We start from the raw sequence: 18617 nt of genomic DNA on the forward strand, positions 1-18617 counted from the left end.
GAATTTAATCCATTTTTGAAGGAGGACAAAAGTTTGCAATTGATCGTAATTGACTTATAAGTTGTGAGCATGATTTAGATTATTTTTTTAGTATTTCCTTTAACATAATGTTCTGACGGATACGATAATAACATGCAAGTGAAACAACATGATTAGCTGATGAATTGGATGTTACTGTTATTCTATAAGTGTTACAGTCTTACGAAAAAGTATAATTGTCAATGAGCAACATTGGGAAAAATAACAAGCCTACAGAAAGGTCATCCTTGTCGAGTCGTGATAAGAAAATTAAGGGTAAGTGGAGAAAAGTGTTTGTGACTAGCAAGTGCTACATACATATTTTTTTATCTTTATTGAAATTATCTATACATGTGTTCAATGTACCAGATTTCAACATACGGTCACCTTAGCATAAACGTGATGTCATAAAATAAACAGCTATGGTCGAATGACAGTTTACCAAAAAATCATCGATAAAAGATAGAAAATTTAATTAAAAAAATTAATTTATATGAATCAATGTTTATACCCAAATAAATTAAAAAATTGTACTCAAGTTACAAAAATAATTTATTAATTTGAATTCTTCCGCGTGTCAAAATTTCATTTATTTAAAATGAAGCATATTATAAATTTTAGCTATTTCACATTATTGGCTGTTTAAAATGGCTTTGATTTTTAATCAACAGTTAATATCCCTATTTTTTAATTTGTTTGAAAACCCGCTGTACTTGCAATATATCTAAAAAATTATACTACTTATATGTAACTCTCGGATCCTTCTTATACGAGATGTAAGGATTTTTTCAAAAATTTCTTGTTCGTACAATGGTTTGGTCAAATTTTTGACATCTTGCAAAAATAAGCAATGTTTCTCACAAACTTTTTTACTGTAAAATTGACGTTTGCATCCTATAGTTTCTACAATAATTACGCATAAAAGCTTATCTATTTCAAGTTATCCTTATATATTTTTAGAAATAAAATAATTTATTTTTTCAATAATAACTGTCAAAACGTAATCGTTTTGCGACGCTGATTTTGAAGTATACATCACATCAAATAGATCGGGTTAATATATCTTTTAAAATTAATCTTTTAGTAGTGTTTTTTTAGAGATATAAAATCAGTTAATTTAAATAGAAACAATCATGCTCATTATGAGTCACGTGGCAATCAAACTGTTTTTTAATTTTCATATAAATATAATATATCTGGAAATACTTTCAATGAAAAAATGATTTTGCGAAAATTAATGAAAAATAATATTGATTTGGATTAAATTTCCGCGATCACGATTAATTAATATAATAACATTTTTATCAAAAACACGATTAAAAATTTCTTAGGTCATCAAAATTTGTATGCGTCTGATTAATTTTTAAAAATTTTTGTAACTTTCTGCAGAAAATCAACACATAAACCGGAGTATAAATTACGTAATCTAATTGAATATCAAACAAGGTAATTCGAGAAGATTTTCATTATAACTTGAATAAATGTCGCACTTTCGCTAATTATTATGCTATTGGCCTAGATTCTTCTACCCATATGATATCCACATCCTAAATGAGCTTTTGATATCGAACATTGTCCCAAATGAATTCTTCTTTATATAATTTCGGTTGTCCCGGTTCAAGTGACGATAAAAGCCATGTGTCATTATTTTTCAAAATAGTCACTCGTTTGCATTGAAAAAATTTATCTTTAAATCTGCAAAAATATCTTGCCATCGAGTATAATGGCCGAGAGTCAGTAAGATCTGTGAGCGTGGTTATAGCCAGAGAGAACAGTAATAGTAGTAACAACAATAATAGTAGTAGTAATAATAATAATAATAATAATAATAATAATAATAATAATAATAATAATAATAATAATAATAATAATAATAATAATAATAATGATAGTCGTAGTAGCTGTAATAGTAATGATGATAAAAATAATATTAAATGGATAAATGGGACAAAAACGAAAATTGAGATAAGGGCAAGATGCGTATGAATATTTTGATTTGCCCAAGCAATTTATTTAACGCAAATTCTAATCTGTTGTCAAAATCCATTCATAAAGTCGATAAAACGTCGCTTCAATCTTGTTCCCTCTTACAATTGTTGTTTATTCGAATTGATTGAATAACAATGTTTGTTCGTTAGGTTCTGCTCGGTGCTTGTACGTCTCGATAAGGTCGAAAGGCTCCTGACTATTTCATGAAATTGAGAAAGAGGGAGAAGGGGAGGTTTTGAATTGAGACATCTACGGTGAGCAGATTAACGCAGGTTGATGGACTGGCCGTTGGTCAAGCCGCCAGTTAAATGAGGCATCACGGTATAGCAGCAATGGCAGCAGCGGCAGCGGCGGCAGCAGCAGCAGCAATAGCAGCGTGTGGCTAAAGCCACGATTGACTGCTTCGTTCTCCTTCTGCTGTCCCTTGTTCGCCTATCTAACTCTTGGTCGATAGCTTTGACATTCTTCTAGAAAAAGAGACACCGACTGGCTGGCTGAGTAACTGTTGCTTGGCTCGTTATCGTGGATTTGCGCATGCTTTATAAATTCCAGGACGCCGTGCAAGGCGTATTCCACGTGGCCGCTCAAACCCATGGCGTCCAGCCTTCATAGAGGAGAGCCAGATTTTCGATGCTCTGAGCCTCGCGTATCACGTACTCAACCTGCTCAGCAGTCGAGTACTTGCGATTAGGGTTGGGGTCGCGGCCCTCGAGCTTCATGCGCACCCTGCGCCACACGTTCAGCGCGTAAGCGTTGCGCTCTTGCACAGCTGCGAAAGAAGAAAACAAAATAGGGATGAACCATTTGAGAGGGGTAGGGGTTAAGATCAAAAGCCACTATCTTACCTTTGCCGGTGGTTGGGTCACGAGCTGGTGCCGGCACTCCTTTTCTAGGGCTTAGGCATATGCTGTCCTGCCTGACGAGCTTGGCCCTACTTGTGATCGTGGGCGGGGCCGGCGTCGCCTCGGCCGCCATCGACTCACCGCCGCCGGCAGCGGGCGGCTTGGCGAACGACAGCAGCTCGTCGTAGAGTTGAGGTGTTTTAACGGCGAGTACCTCCAACTCCATCTTGAGTAGCGAGGCCCGCGCCGGCTCCAGATTCTCAGACTCTAGCTCTTTCACGGTGGATGAAAGGCTCTCCGTACACGAACGGTAGTTCAGCAAGAAGTCCCGCAGACCCACTAGGCTCTGTTGTTTGGCCATGCTGCGAAGCGGTAGCCGCACATCGTTCATGAGGCGATGGTGCTCAGCGACGATAGCTTGCAAGAGGGCCACCTGCTCGCGCAGCGTTTGCTGCGCCGTGGCCAGACTCTCCTGGCGTTCCTTCAATTTCTTCTGCGCCTCAACAATAGCCTCCGAGATGAGTTTCTCTGTTTGGCGCAGCCAGTTGGCGTCGATGTTACCGCCATCGGCCGAGCTGCTGCTGTTCTGCAGCAGTTCTACAAGGCCCTCCTCCACCGGCGTCACCGTAATGGTCAGGCTCATGCCCAATACGCAGCTCTCCTCCCAGTGCTTCACCAGCTTCACGAAGTTGGCGTCGTTGGCCAGGCTCTCCTGAGTGCGCGTGCGTATCGCCTCGTAGTGTAGGATCGAGTTGCAGGTGCTAGCCACCAAACCGGACAGGTTGGCCTGTCGCTGCAGTTTCTCGCAGCTGATGATTACTGCATTGTCGAAGGCTGCCATCACCTCGCTGAGCGCAGGGTTCGCGCCGGCGGCCCACTTGAGTCTTTGTACCGCGCTCTGCACCAGGCTCTGCTGTTGTTCGCGCGCCTCGTTCACCCTAGCCTGCAAACTGGATAGAGCAGCGGCGGTCTTGCGTAGTTCCAGCATGAACGACGCCCGATCTACACAAGTACAAGTTGAGTCAGCTTTCTCGAGAAGTATGGAACGCTAGAGGTAGGATTGGGATACTCACTTAGTGGACTAATCAGATTGATATTGGAGCCGACTAGTAGGTAGTCTTCATGTAGCCAGTAGTGGGCGGTTAATTGCAATTGCAGTCTCTGGACACTGGCTCTGGCGACCTCCACTGCTTGCTGAGTGGCTTTGGCAGTTTGCATCCTTCGCCAACTACTCTCGAGTGCGCTGCTTAGCGCGTTGGCTTGCGCGAGAGCGGAACCGTTAAATAGGCCCCTCTTCAGACCGATATCGAGGGCCTTTCGACAAAGCTCTTCCAGAGGCACTTTACTCTCCGCGCCAATATCCCGCTGCTCGATTTCCGTGCTGACATTTAAGCCCATGCGCTGCAGTAGGAAGCATAAAGCAATGGCAAGACTTTGCGAGGTGACACCGATCAACTGGCGAGACACATAGTCTGCGGTGAAGAAGCGAATCGGCTTGTTGAGCTGCTCATCGCTGTAGACACCGGACAAGCCACCTTCAAATACACTTGCGGGCTCGCTACGAAAAGCCGCGGCGATCTCGCGACACATGGAGAAGAACCTCTGAATGGTGCACAGCCGTTTCACCAGGAAAATGTCCTCTAGCACCTAACGTTGACACGGTTATTCATTCAATTACAGCACAATTAGTCTTAAAATGAGTTGTTGAGGTAGCTCTAAACCGACCTATAGTAAAGTGCATCGGTATATAAAAACAAAATTAAAAAGAAAATGACTTGATTCTCAAGGCGCGATGTTTCAGTTCAGAGCTGGCCACAATGGAAAAGACATACCTCTCGCGCGGCTTGGTTAAAGATAGGTGCAGTCATGTCCTTGGCTTCTCTGACTTGGTCGATTTTCTTCCAGCTTGCAGGTATTTCCACAGAGCTAAGGGTGCTGATAAGTGCGTTACCCTCCATCTGCAGCTTTTCGAAGAGGCCATTGAAGCCCATAAGGAGCATCTGCCCGGCAGTGAGGGTCTCCTCCTGATTAAGCTCTTGCAAGTCCGCCGGGCGTGAGAGCAAAGCCTCAAAGCGAATCCTTAGTGACTCGACAATGTTCTGCATGATGGCGTGCGGGCTGTCCATCTCCATGATGGTGAATCTCATGTGCATCTCGAGCTGCTCGAGGATCTCCATGAGGGAGAACCCGGTGGAGGCGATGACGTCGTCGAGCTCGTTGATCATCCGCATGACGGTGGGCTCCTCGGTGATGATGGTCTTGGTGGCCTCGGGTAGTATGATGGTGTGGAAGTTGTAGTTGAGCTCCTGCAGGCCCTTGTGAATGGAGTCGGCGCTGCGGAGACAGCGTACGACTAGACGAACGTTCGGATCGGCACACTCGTGGCCGTCGTCGGTGGGCAGTAGGGACGGCAGTAGAGAGAGCAGCTCGACGATGAGCGACGACATGAGTCGCATCTCGTCGAGGAACCAGTCGCCGTCGCGGGAGGTGAGATCGACCAGGCAGTCACCGGCGCACTTGGCCGCACCCTCCATCATTAGGTACCTGCGACAGAGAGTCAATCGATGAGGGTCATAGACGCACAGGGCCAAGAGCATCGACTTACTTCTTGTTGAGGGCGCAGAGTGCGCCGACGGTCACGCACTCGAGTGCCTTGTCTGCGCCCTGCTCCTTGCTGCGCAGGAACTGCGCGATCTGCGCCTTTGAGTCCAGGTGGGCTTTGTCGATGCGCGCTAGCGCGTCCGGCAAGCCCTCGGTGATCATGCGCTCGTAGGCCTTGGTCAGTTTGTCGTTAGCCTCGCCCAAGATGGCCTGAACCTGGTAGGAGAAGGCCACGGTACGCTGCAGACGTGGGCTGCCGGGGCGTGCCGGTGCCGCCAGCGCCTCCAGCTGGCCGAGCACCTCGCGACAGGCCTCCAAGCTGCCCGCGGACAACGAGGCCGCCTGTAGCAGCAGCTTGCCCGCCCAGCCGGCGTAGGCCAGCGAGCGGTGCTGGGCCATGTGACTCAGCGGGTACAGACTACAGATGGCCGAGTATTGGCTGAGCAGATCCAGGCAGCTGCGCACCAGCACCGACTGCTGCATCGCCAGCTGGCCCAGCTCGCTTTCCGACTGTTCGCACTGCGCGATCATTTGGCTCTGGCCGGCGTTCTGCAGGAACTCCTTCACCAGCTCGAACACCAGCTGCTCCTCCTGACCGCCGCAGGCCTGCAGCTCGCTGATCCAGCGTCCCAGCTGGCCGCCTCGCACGGCGCTCAAGGCCAGCTGCGGCAGAAGAGGATAAATCAGCTCGGCGAACGCGTTACCGACTATGGGCGCTCGGGGATACTCACATTGTGACTGGAGATGTGCTTGTGGCAGTCGTCCAGACGCTCTTGCAGCCCCAGTTTGGCTTGCTCCAGCAGATCCTGGGCGCGCTTGGCCGTGTTGTAGCGCTTGACCAGGCTGTAGAGCGCGTGGCTTTTGCCCATGGCCTGGGCCTCCTTGACCAGGGCCAACTGGCGGTGGCGGTCCTGCAGCTGCTCCTGGCAGTGGCGCGCGCCCTCGCCCAGCTCGATCCAGCAGCCGAGGCGCTGGGCCAGGACTGGGAACGCGGCGGCGAGCTCCTGTCGGTTCGCCAGCCACTCGGCGCGCATCTCGGCCAGGCGCACCGCGAACATGGCCTGGGTGAGCTCGTGCTCGAGCTGCTGCCGGCGGCTGGCTACCGCGGTCCCGGTCCCGCCGAGCGCACCTGCGCCCGCTTCTGCCGTCCCGCGACTGCCCTGGCGCGCCAGGCTGCCGATCGCCCCGCCGTCACCGCCAGCCCGCCAGTCCACAAGCGGTTCGTACACGAACGCCTCCAGCAGGGTCAGCAGGGTCTCGCGGCCACGGCGCATCACGCGCAGCGTCGCCTCGCAGCCCACGCGGAATATGCCCTACGAACAGCGTTCATTGCACCCTGTCAGTATAATGGGGACTGCAACGTCCTATCGACTTATTTCGATGACAATCGCGATCGGTGGTGCAGGCTAGAGCCGAAGATAGCCTCCACTGGTAATCAGTTCGCAACACGATCAACGGTCGGCAGGGATATCAACAACACCTACCGGTTCGCGGTGTAAAAAACTAAGAAGACCAAATAAGCACAAGAAGCGGACGAGTTGGCCGAAAATTCAGTTATCGCGAGTCAGGAGTAGGAGAAAGGGTGAAGATGCGGGGAGTGGGAGACAGACATCGATGGCGACCTGCACGTATACAATCGTCAACTGGGATTCGCTGTGATGCATCGCGTGGAATATCTCGAAACTCGGCGCTACGGCAATGACAGTCTCGACGGAGTACCCGCTTCAAGGTAACTTTCGCTCTCCTCTCATAGGATCGAATATAATTGACTGACACAATCGTTTACGTTGGTGCGCTGGAAAAAGTTTGAGGCCCGATGTTGACATGGCAACGAGGCCGATGATCCTGTGCTGGGTACTGGTGGACGTTGCGATGCTAGTGGCCATAGTGATGGGCAACGTGCTAACGATCCTCGCAGTTCGGCTGAGCCGCCGATTGAGAAATGTAGTGTCGAACCGGCTGATCGTGAGCCTAGCGCTGTCCGACCTCGTGGTCGGTTTTTCGCTGTTCTACCACCTCTTCTTTTTCCTGAGCACGAGCCTCGGTCGATACAAGACCACCTGCCTCTTGAGGTCAGTCGTTAATTCCCCGCATTGGCGATTAGTTACGTTACAATCTTTCCATGACGTGCGCGCTTCGTGCAAACCGAGTGCAAGAGGGAGAAAGAGAAAGAGAAAGAGAGAGAGAGAGAAAGACAATGTTTGGCCACAGGTTCGTGCTACTGGCCTGCGGCTGTTGCGCGAGCTTCCTCAATTTGACGGCGATAGCAGTCGACCGCTACCTTTCCATTGTTCATCCATTCAAGTACCCGGAGTACGTGACCAAGAGGCTGGTCTCCGCCACCATCGGCTTCAACTGGCTCTGCGCTCTGCTCCTCTCTTCGAGCATCTTCTTCTGGAACAATTACGGCTACAAGGCGTTGAGAGACTGCGAATTCATCAGCGTTGTGCCCAGGTATCTGTCTATCTTTTCTCTTTTTTGCCCGTTTCTCTAATCTACTCTATTGTAGATACTTAATCGCGACAGTAATGGCTCCGTTTTTCATAACGGTATGGCTGAGCATCATTCTACTCTACTGGAGAATTTGGAAGGAGGCCAAGAGCCACGCGCAGCGTTTGAAGACGAGGAGTTCTGTGAACGTCGACCACCGGAAGAGCATTCAGGTAAGCAAGCCAAAGTAAATCATCGCGAACGATCGATTGACGAACAAGCGATTGCAGGTGGTGCTGATGATCCTCGGCTGCTTCTCTATCTGTTGGCTGCCTTATGTGATCCTAGCGGTAACTCAGGTGATAGACCTGAGGCGCAATTTCAGTCCCACGGTCTACCGCGTGATGTTCTCCATTGCCATGAGCAATAGTTACGTCAACCCTATCATCTACGCCTGGAAGAACTCGGGCTTTCGCAGGGCCTTCCACCGACTGTTGCGGCTGCAATCGTCCGACTACAACGACTACAACTCCAGCTTCAAGAATTACCCTTGTAAGCAGAACGAGCTTACGAAGCGAGAACTCGACGAGACGGCCGCTTTCGCCGTCGACATCACTTCTCCCTCAACAACCTGCGCCAATCAACAACTCACACAATGCACCGCTTGTTGAGATCACACTAACCCCCGGCTCATTCGTTTGAAACTTGCCATTTTCGCTTGTACATATCAGTGCGCATATTTTATCATCAGATACACACTTCGTATGTAGACATGTCAACGCTTAATATTCCTTAAAATAAAAATATTTGCCATTGAATTGTCGCGTGTTACTCACCTCTACTCCGGTGACGCCTAGAGCAGTCTTGATGTTGGGGGTCATACGGAATGGCACTTTCTCGGGCACACGCAGAGTTTTACCCTTCTCGAAACAAACGTTATAGTCGATGTGAACGACCTCGCCAGTGTTGAGGTCGACGAGGACATTATCCAAGTGACGATCGCCCAGGCCAATGATGTAGCCAATTATCGACATTACTGCCATGGAGTAGGAATAGTTCTTAGTGGCCTGCCACCAGCTTCCGGCGTTCAAGCTATTGCACCAAATTTCTCTGCAACACGCAAGCGACAATTATTTTGGATTGTTTTTCCAGTGAATGAACAGCAGCGCATCGAATCGAACCAACGTTTCTCAACTTACTTGGCTAAGAGATCTTTGGGCGTTTCGGCCATAAGCGTCGCGAGAACTTGCTTCAGTATGGAAAGGGGCCACTCCTTTCTGTTATCGCTGGCTATGCCCTTCTCCTTGAGCAAGGGCGTCAGTTTGCTGTAGAAGAGCTCCGATGGTCGCAGCACCCCGCCACCGCCCTTACCATTCATCGCGCTCTCCTTCTGCTGCCAGCGTTTGTAAAGCGCAAACAGCGGCGTCACTCCGTCTACCCATTGTATGAGGCCGGAACGCGGCCCCAGAGGTATCACTGAGTAATGACGCGCGCGGTACACTTTCTTCGCTGATTTGTCGTTGTTTTTCGACATCATTGTATTGCAAATACTCAGAAACTGCATTATTCGCTCGTCCAAATGCAAATCTTCCAAGCCTTTAAACAAATACGTGTACACCTGTCCGTCTGAACCGCGGAACATTAGCTTCTTCGGCTTAGTTTTCGTTGGCAATATTTGAACACTATTCTCCACACATTTTATCGTAATCATCCTGAAATTATGCATACGCAATTAATAATTAATAACTGTAACATTTTTTTTTCACTACTAACTTTGAGGTAGAAATTCCAGGCATCGCAATGCAGGTATCCTTAAAATTGGCTAAAATTGGACTAATATCTGACATCAACAATGAATAAGCCCCGCGTTTGTGTATTTTTTGAGCTAATTTGCTCTCGAGTTGCTTCAGTGGTAAAGCGGCTGTCTGAGGCCTCGACGGATTCTTTGGATTTTTAAGTTTGTCTATAACGCGTTCAACGCATGCCCCAAACTTCTCCTGCAACAATTAAAGTCATAGACTTTTTATCTTCCTTTCTCTTTCTTTCTTATTTCTTTGTTACGAGAGATTGTAAATACCTGGAAATACTTTTCATGAGGAGTTTCTGGAGACACTGAAGTTAGGGAGTACAGATTTTCTAAAATGAAAATGATGGGTTTCATAATAATCCTGTGCTTTTCGGCAATTAGCGTTTCTTTTTCTTCATTTGAAAGCCATATATTGTCCTGAACTTTTTGCACTTCAAGCTCAAGCTGTTCGAAACGTTTTGAAATATCTGAATGGTGCTGGTAGAGAGTAGCAAGCCATAATTCATCCCATAGTAACGTTATCCTTCGCAGTTCTTTCACCAGAACTTTCACCTTAAGCGATATTTTTGTTATTGTTATATCACGAAACTTTTTAAAAACTAAACTCAATGCGCCATTGCTTACTTGATCAACCGAGTCCGGAATCCTATTGGACAAGCAGTCTGCCAATTGCACAAAGCAAGCATCCATGGAAACTTGATTGGGATCTGGTTGGCAGTCGAGGTCTTCGCCCAAAAAGTAATCCATATCGACAGTTTCATCGGCGTTGTCTTTCTCAAAGTGCTGTTGCTGCTGATGTCGATGATTAGACTGCAACTGGCTTGTCATCTGTCCACATGACACGGCTCCGACAACCGCGGGAAAGGTGATAAGATGAGGCGAGTTCTCAGCGATACGGCACAACAGTTCCGATACCCTGGTTCTTACGTAGCTCTCGGGATGACTGAGACGTGAGAAAAGTTGAGGGATGATCTCCTTCCAGGGACTCGTCGGGGTCGTCGAGAGGCCAGACTCTAAAACGTTTTGCAATTCGGACGCGTGCTTCACGACAAGGCGAAGCAGGCGAAGAGTTGCCGTGATGGTCTCGCAGTTATTGGCGTCTTTCGCTGAGGAAATTCAGATTATGAAAAGTTGCCGAGTAACAGAAAAGAAAAAGCGCGATCGATCGCGATGATGCTATACTTACCTAATTGCAGATACTTGAAGTAGGCGTTTGCCGAAAGCTCGTAATAAGCGTAAATTCTAGCTTCGGCTTGCCGCCACACGTTTTCCAAAACAGCTAAATGATCGGTGCTTGCGCAACTTAAAATGGGAACGCTGCGCAAAAGCTGCTCAATGGTCTCCAAGGGATTGATGTCGTTAGTATCAATGTCACCTACAAGTTGGAATTGTCGGAATTAGCGAGATACATCGCACGCGCGCATGAGCGTGTGTGTGTATGATACTGGCAGATAGTAGATGACTTACCTTCATCTTCAAGAGCCGCGGCATGATTCTTCTGACTCAAAATCTCATAAATGGTATCTAGGTCGGACTCTGTGATATCAACGGGGAGCAGCGACTGGATGGCAGCCTTGTCGGTGTCTGTAAGAAGCCCACTGCCGGAGTGGTCGACGATCTTGCGGCCCCACTTGTAGCACCAAGCGGCAAAGTTGGACCACGCGGTCGGCAGGTCCGGGCACTGATTGACGCCAAGCTGCACGAGCTTACCAACAATGATGTCGGCAGCGGGAATCAGCTCGGTGGTCTTGCCAAACAGCTTAGCCATGAGGCCGTCGTTGTGCAGCGACTCGAAGTACAACAGTTCATCGAGCTGCGGGTTGTCGTCGAGCTTAGCGTCCAGCTGAATCCACTTGCCGAGAGTCAGCAACACCTTGGTACCGACTTCGCGGACCTCCGGCAACGTTTGCTCGCCGCTGTCGACGATGCTTCTAGAGATGCCCAGGGCCGTCACGCTACACACTTTCACTGCTTCCTCGCACTGGTTCATATTATAGAGCAACTTGGACATCTCTCGAAAAGCCCGCATGTTGTCCTTGGTCCAGTTAATAGGTTGGAGGCTCTCACTACCGCAACCGATAATCCCATCGACGACGGCTTGGAAGCGACGATGATGGTGATCGTCGTCACCGGCGTTATCGTCGATATCCTGACCTGGTCCGCCAAGCCCCGAGATGGCAAAGTACTTGGCTAGCTCGCGGCGCGCTAGGGCAAAGTTTCCTTCTTTGCGCGCACTTCTCGCTACGTGCAAGCGCAGTCCATTGACTTCGCTAAGCGAGCAGCCGCCACTCTTGTCGCTGCGCTTGAAATAGTCCGACCACCAGAGAATCTGAGTGAGCACGCTTGAGTCTAGCAGACCGAGCTTGTCCACCTGTGACATCGTTTATTAGTTTTTCATTGCCTTTTGTTTACTTGTCTACTCATTGCTTACCTGGGAGATCTGAAAGACTTTTGCACCGACAGTGCTATTTTCGTACTTAAGCAGATTCAGCAGACCAACGGCCGAATACTGGGCCAGTATCGCCTCGTTCAAGTACTCCGAGGGTAAATTTCGCAGGCTCTCCTCCAGAGTTTTGGCCGCCACTTTCATGCACTTGCTGACGAGGTCCTGGTCAACGGGGGGCTCGCCGCTGCCACCGTCCATCTGATCCACGTGAATCCTCATGGCGATGTTGGTCAGAGTATTGGAGCACTCAGCCATAGTTTTGGCACTGCTCCAGCTGGTTCTGACCGAGTCGGTCTCAACGTTAAGCAGCTGCCAGTCGGCCAGCTCACGCAACGCCAACTCCTCCCCGCACTCAAACTTGCGCAGGCAGGTGGTCTGCTGGGGCGTTAGCACCAGACCCTTGGTCGGTAGCTGTCGGCGAAGACACGAGTTCTCTTCGAGGATCTCGGTCTCACGCACCTTCCATTGCTCAAGACGCTTCCAGTCGCAGACTGCGCGGTAACACTTGACCAGACGCTCCATGCAGAAGGCCGCCACTTGAGTTGTCTCCGCAAGCTCTCCGCTGCTGGTGGCGGCTCCGGTCACCTTGGCCGGCGACTCGGGGAAACAGGCCTCCGCGTTGCTACTCGGTGTCGATGGCGAATCTTGGCCGGTCGCGCTGCCCAGCCCGTTCGACTGCAGCTCGGCCAGCACCTGGTGATAACTCTCGGCGGCTAATTCGTACTTGCCGGCGGCCTCCTCTACGGCGGCTTTCAGCCAAGTGAACTTGCGGTCGCGGTCCTTCGCGTAAACGTAAAGGCCCTGTAGTGCTTCGGCCTCGGACAGCATGACCATGGCGCGCGCGGTGCAGAGGGCTGCTCGCTCAAACTCCGCGGTCTGGCAATTACCCTGAGCGCTAAGGTCGTCGAGCAACCGCTGGCCGTTCCGCAGGGCACTGCTTGCCAGACCGGCGTGCAACGAGACCACGCACAAGGCCAACCTGATGCGGTTCAGCCACTCGCGGCAAGTCGACCGGTTGGTATGAAAAAACGTGCGTACGGGCTTGGACAGCGGCGGCAACGCGACAGCACAGCCCTCCGCCGCATTGTGTATCACACGCTCGAGGTGCTCCAAGAAATCGATGAACAGCCGTACGCGGCTATGCTCCTGCAGCTGAGAGTCCAGTGAGCACGATTCTCCGCTTGCCGCCGTCGTGGTCGTCGTTCCCGGACAAGATATCTCGCGGGCCAACATCTTCAGCGCACCCTCGATTGTTGTGAAAGTCTCTTGGGGCTTACCCAGCGGAGTACGCAACTTGTTCAGTACGCAATGTTGCGCCGCCTCGAAGCCAGCCCAAAAGAACAGAACCGAACGATTAGCCAAGCCTAACTCGTACATTTTAGCCATAGTTTCGTTATCCGATCTAGAGGAGTAAAAGAAGAGTTTTAAAAATTTCTCGAATTTCGCTTATTCTACTCGCTAGACTACTCACATGGTTGGCCAGCACAAACTAAACAGTTCCCACAGGCCCAATGCATCAAATTGATTTTCTTGCAACAAATAAGCCATGTACGACTTAAAATGCTGGGCTTGCATTTCCCCAATGTTACTGCGCATATGTAGTCTCTGGGCCAATATCAATGACTCGGCCGAGTAGTTTTTGATGTAGCGAGATTTCTGAAAGATAAAACAGCTAGATAACATCTAATCCTCTGCCCCTGGACTAATCCCACCTCCCCATTACAGTTCGATATGCTTCATACCTTGTTGTCGGAGAGTAGGCCTGCTTTATTTACTCTCGCTATTACTATATTCAGTGGAATGTGTACTAAAAGATTTCTATACGCTTCGCAAACAGTCTTGTCGAAACTTGTCAAATGTAAAGTTATCAAATCAAGAATGCTACAATATTCTTCGTCAGACCAACAAACTTGATTGGATTTCATAATACTCTCGATATTTTTGCAGACCTAATTGTAAAAGCAATGAAAAACCGTTAATCTACTTGTGTAAAAAAATAATTACCGATTTCAAGCTCAAGCAATACACTACTAACCACGAGAGAAATCTTGTGATTGGTGGTCGCCCCACAAGCGATTAAACTGCGAATAATTTTTCTACACTCCTCAGTCTTGCTGAGTTTGCCAATATAGTTTTCAGCTTGTACAAAAATTTCTTGAATCCAGTTAAGCTGCAGTAATAGAGTTTGTTTTGGTAGTTTTTCATTCTCGATGATTTTTACGATAAGACTCAATATCACGGACAAATGTCCACTGGTTGGCGACACTGTGGGTACCTCCAATGTACCGGGAAACAAATCTAGAGGTCGACAGGCACTTGCACCTGTTATCAAATTTGAACTTGGCACAAAGTGGTTGTATCTGCAATTTCAAAATAATCATAAATTATATTGCCATAAATTACTGTATCGCTTCATTTCTCACCTTGAGCAGTGATTGTAGAGTAAAAATAGTATGTGGTATTGCAAGAGTGGACTTTCGATAGATAATGTAACGTCATGCGGCTTCATTTTTACAGCTAAGAGTTCTAAAATGCTAGGCTTTAATGCCCACATACCAATAATCGAGTTGCTTGCATTAGCTGGAAAGAACAAATAAATAAATAAATAAATTACTCAACCAATATACTTTACCATTTATACTTGCCTATTTCAGAAACTGCACGTAACAAAAATATCAAAACTAGTTCGGCATGTCTCCTCTGATAATGCAAATCTGTCAGAGGATTATCAGGAATAAGTGGTTCAGTCAAAGGCATTATTGTATTGTAGGCATTTTCAAGATCGCCAAGAACATAGCGATATGCCTCTTGCAGAAGAGGAATATTTTTCAGACTCAATAGGCTATGATAAACATTTAGAACTGCGTTCTGAATACCAATATTGCTGCGAAAGCGCAAATTGACTAATTCTGAATTTTTTCCTAGCAAACTGTGTACCAAATCCAAAGGAAGATTCGCCGATACCTAATATAACAATCAAGCAGGTTAGATTTTGTATACTAATCAGTATAAAACTATAATTACAGTTACAAAGAATACCTCTCTGACTACTTTAGAGATAGTGTTCAGCATGGATATGATTGTGTCGTCCCAAAAAATATTTACACGCTGAATTTGGAGGTCAATAAATTTATACAATATATCGTGGCTTTTAGAAACTCTGTTTTGCAAATGTCCAAGTAACAAGTACGTGCACTCGTTGGCAACGACGATCAATTCCTCCTTCTCTTGTGATAAATCCGAACTTTTTTTATGACGTAAATCCATGAATTTGAGTAAATTAATTAATGATTCTTCTTTATCTTTCGAAATAGTCTCTTTGTCATTGAATTTAATGTTTTTTCTATCACCACACTTCCTCAGATTTAAAGACTTTATCAATTTAGCAAGGCCAGCCTCATTTATTTCATCGTCTTTGTTCAAGTTTTTCAACAAAGTGTCGATGCTCTTTTGAGAGAGATTCATATTTTTCATGAATCTAGTAATGCTCTCAGTATTTTCCTACAAAACCGCATCAAAAAGTTACAGTTAAGATCGTTGCTCTTTATAGCAAATCAAATTTATCTCTCACCTGTGACAGTCCTAACTCATTATCGTTGAAAATTTCAATTCCATCATCCAGTTCCAAAGCTTTGACAACCGTTTTTAACATTTTCAAAAGGCAATCCATTAAAAAAGACCACTGTATATTTGGTAAAGAAGTTGGATTCATATGGTCCTCAATGCATTTTAATACCGTATTAAAAACAGATATCAATGAAGTAATTCTTAGTATGCAATCTCTAGGACATGGAATGGCATCTTCTTCTCCAGATGAACTTCTACCAGAGCCAGGTAGTGATAGCTCTTCATCGTAGCTCTCCATATCTTCGAGAAATTGCCCTAATAAAGTTAATGTAAACTGTAAATCGGCTATCCAAAAATTGCGTAAGCGTTGTAAGCTGCGACTCGCGTAGGAGATTATTGATTTTTGTTGAGTAGAATCAATGTGCCAGCCAACAAGAATATCTACTGTGTCACGAAAATGATCAGTAAAACATTCTGGGTAGACATCAGTTATCAAAAGAATCGAATCGACAGTAGCGATGAGAAGTTCCGGACGATCAACATTTTCTAGAGCAGATTGCAATTGTGACATCATTGCCTGAAAATTTATGACAATATTTTTTTTCTATTAACGATAATCTCAAGTGAGCTAATTATGAATCTCTTACCATAGAATGATCTTTGTATTTCGGTGCTTCCATATCAAGTTTCAAAGTTTCTCCAAACGATTTCATAAGTAAACATTTTATATCATCTTTTCGCTCTGCAGAATATTTATTGAATAACCAATCCATAAATCTACAACATTAATAACATTTTTCATATTCATATTCATAATCCTAAGGTTTCAAATTCTTACCGTTTGAAATCCTGATCTGCAATGTAACCAAGATATCCTAAACACTTGGTAATTTGATGTTTAGTATCAAGACTGAAGCCACCATGCATAATATCTAATAAGTTATCGCAAATAACATCCAAGTTACGCTTGATATATCTTTGATTTTCAGGAGCCACAATGCCTTCTTGCAGTTGCTTGCAAAGAACCAAAAAATTGTCATAATCATCTTCTCTGCTTAGACGTCTTAAAAGCTTTGATATTCTAGAATCCTCTGCAAAGTGCATTATTTTATTATTTAGTATACAAATAGTATCAATGAAAAAAGACAATAGTTCAATGGTTGAGAATACAAAATTCTGTTTTACCATTAATTTTTTTATCATCACAATATTTATTTTCTTGATTTTTCAGTGATTCTTGAAATTTTGGTCTTGATGGTGGATGGGAGTAACAACTATCTGCGTTTGCATCTTGATCAACTGTTTTTTTAAATGCTCGACTCTTTGAACCACCGCTGCTCCCACTTCCACCTCGACCACGTTCACTACTAATACCTCCGCGAGCCATTCGAATCTCATTTCTTAATTCACCACAAGATCTGAATAGAATGGAATAATCTTTCAGTCAATATTATTATTACATATTATTATTACAAAATTATTATTATACTTGTTGATAAAAGAAAAAAAACTTTACCTTTGTTTGAATCTTGGAAAACTATAGTCCTCCAAGTGATTGCTAGAGTTTCTTTCACAGATAAATACAGTTGTCTTTGGAACTTTTAAAATGTCGTTAGAGCTGTAACTTTTAGAATTTTCAATATTCTCGATATCTTTGCCATCTTGTTTTTTTGCTATTATTGAATCCTGATGGTTATTGTCGTTTCTAGAACTCTTTAGCTTTGTGCTAATGCTAGTACTTCCACAGCTACTCATTACATTGCTCGACAGGTGGATGACATTATCCACACACCTGAGAGGCGTACTTCTATTCAGATAAATATTATGAATTTATTCCTGTTCAATTGAACATTTTTAAAAATATAGTGCTAGAATACAATTTCTCAATAAAGAATATATCAATTTAATGCTGATGATATTTATATATTTTCTAGATGAAGCATCTTAAAGGTTAGAGTAAAATAAAAACCTAATAAATATTGATAATATATATATATATATATATATATCAATATAAGTTAATTATCAATATAATTAATATAAATTAATATAAATTAATTGAAATCATATCGAAACAAGTTGAATTTTGAAATTGAAATGAATAATTGTAACCGTTGAAAGTTGAATACAATAAGCACAAAATAAGTAGCATTGACAGTGTTTTATTTGATGTAATTGAATAATACTTGGGAATAATATAAAAACAAAAATAAAAAAATCCAAAATAGATTGTATGAAAAATGAAGGTACATAGGTACAGTGAATAGTAATATGAGTAAATTGTTAAACACGTGCAATTTCAAAATTTTAATAAGTGATGGACAAATCCATAGATAAGTAATGTATACTTGGAAATTGCGACTGATTTGTTAAATATCCTATTGAAGGTCAAAAATAAAATACGTATTTGGAAGTAATGAGAAAGTTGACGCATTTGTAAATAAAGCGAGATTGTTACCTTTACTGCGACTTGCTCTCTAATAGCTAGTTGTTGAAATTGATCACGGTATATCAATAAATAAGGAGACTTTGCCCTTGTTTAACTCACTCTAATCAATGATAACCGTATAGTAAAACGTTCCTTGACGAAGTCGCGCGTGCGAAGACAAACATGTGTATGTTCCGATCCGCACAGTTCGCCTGATGCAGTAGCCACGATTGCCATTTCCGCCATTTTGAAAATTTATAACGCTGCGACTGCGCACACGTGCAATTGTCCAGAATCCCGATTGCGCGCTATATTTAAATGACATCAGGAGAACACAATACACGGATGGTGTTTCAGAGGACTTCCCATGCAATTATCTAGAGGAATCTGTCCTCCGCGATACAAATCCGCGTGAACATTACACCATTTGAAGTCAGCAGCATACCTTCGTTTTTTTTTATTCCTCTTTCTCTTTATGATATGGGTCGA

At 45.3% G+C, this 18617-nt stretch overlaps 1 protein-coding gene across 1 annotated transcript; it reads right to left on the reverse strand.

Moving 5' to 3' along the window:
• Nucleotides 1–32: 32 nt before the first annotated feature.
• On the reverse strand, nt 33–18323 carry LOC131666276 (serine/threonine-protein kinase SMG1). The gene is made up of 26 exons (XM_058938796.1): nt 18159–18323; nt 17217–17507; nt 16886–17118; nt 16539–16791; nt 16348–16477; nt 15705–16277; nt 15173–15634; nt 14779–15097; nt 14557–14713; nt 14169–14493; nt 13876–14082; nt 13605–13789; nt 12119–13535; nt 11155–12058; nt 10874–11062; nt 10312–10793; nt 9958–10239; nt 9654–9877; nt 9080–9592; nt 8717–8990; nt 6182–6763; nt 5455–6113; nt 4682–5393; nt 3923–4496; nt 2853–3851; nt 33–2776 (listed from the first exon to the last, which is right to left on the reverse strand). The coding sequence occupies exons 2-26, from the start codon at nt 17453–17455 to the stop codon at nt 2592–2594; spliced, it is 11079 nt and encodes a 3692-aa protein (XP_058794779.1). The 5' UTR covers nt 17456–17507; nt 18159–18323; the 3' UTR covers nt 33–2591.
• Nucleotides 18324–18617: the final 294 nt, after the last annotated feature.

Source organism: Phymastichus coffea, unplaced genomic scaffold (genome assembly GCF_024137745.1).
Source record: "Phymastichus coffea isolate CEN01 unplaced genomic scaffold, Cenicafe_Pcof_1.1 PCOF00058, whole genome shotgun sequence".
Lineage (NCBI taxonomy): Eukaryota > Metazoa > Arthropoda > Insecta > Hymenoptera > Eulophidae > Phymastichus > Phymastichus coffea.

Bases quoted from the DNA above. Each gene is read 5' to 3' on its own strand.
- LOC131666276 (XM_058938796.1), bottom strand. From the start codon at position 17,455: ATGAGTAGCTGTGGAAGTACTAGCATTAGCACAAAGCTAAAGAGTTCT. The intron at 13,536-13,604 runs GTGAGTAGTCTA...TTACTCCTCTAG, and splicing joins AGTTTGTGCTGGCCAACCAT to ATCGGATAACGAAACTATGG. The intron at 4,497-4,681 runs GTATGTCTTTTC...TGTCAACGTTAG, and splicing joins TTAACCAAGCCGCGCGAGAG to GTGCTAGAGGACATTTTCCT.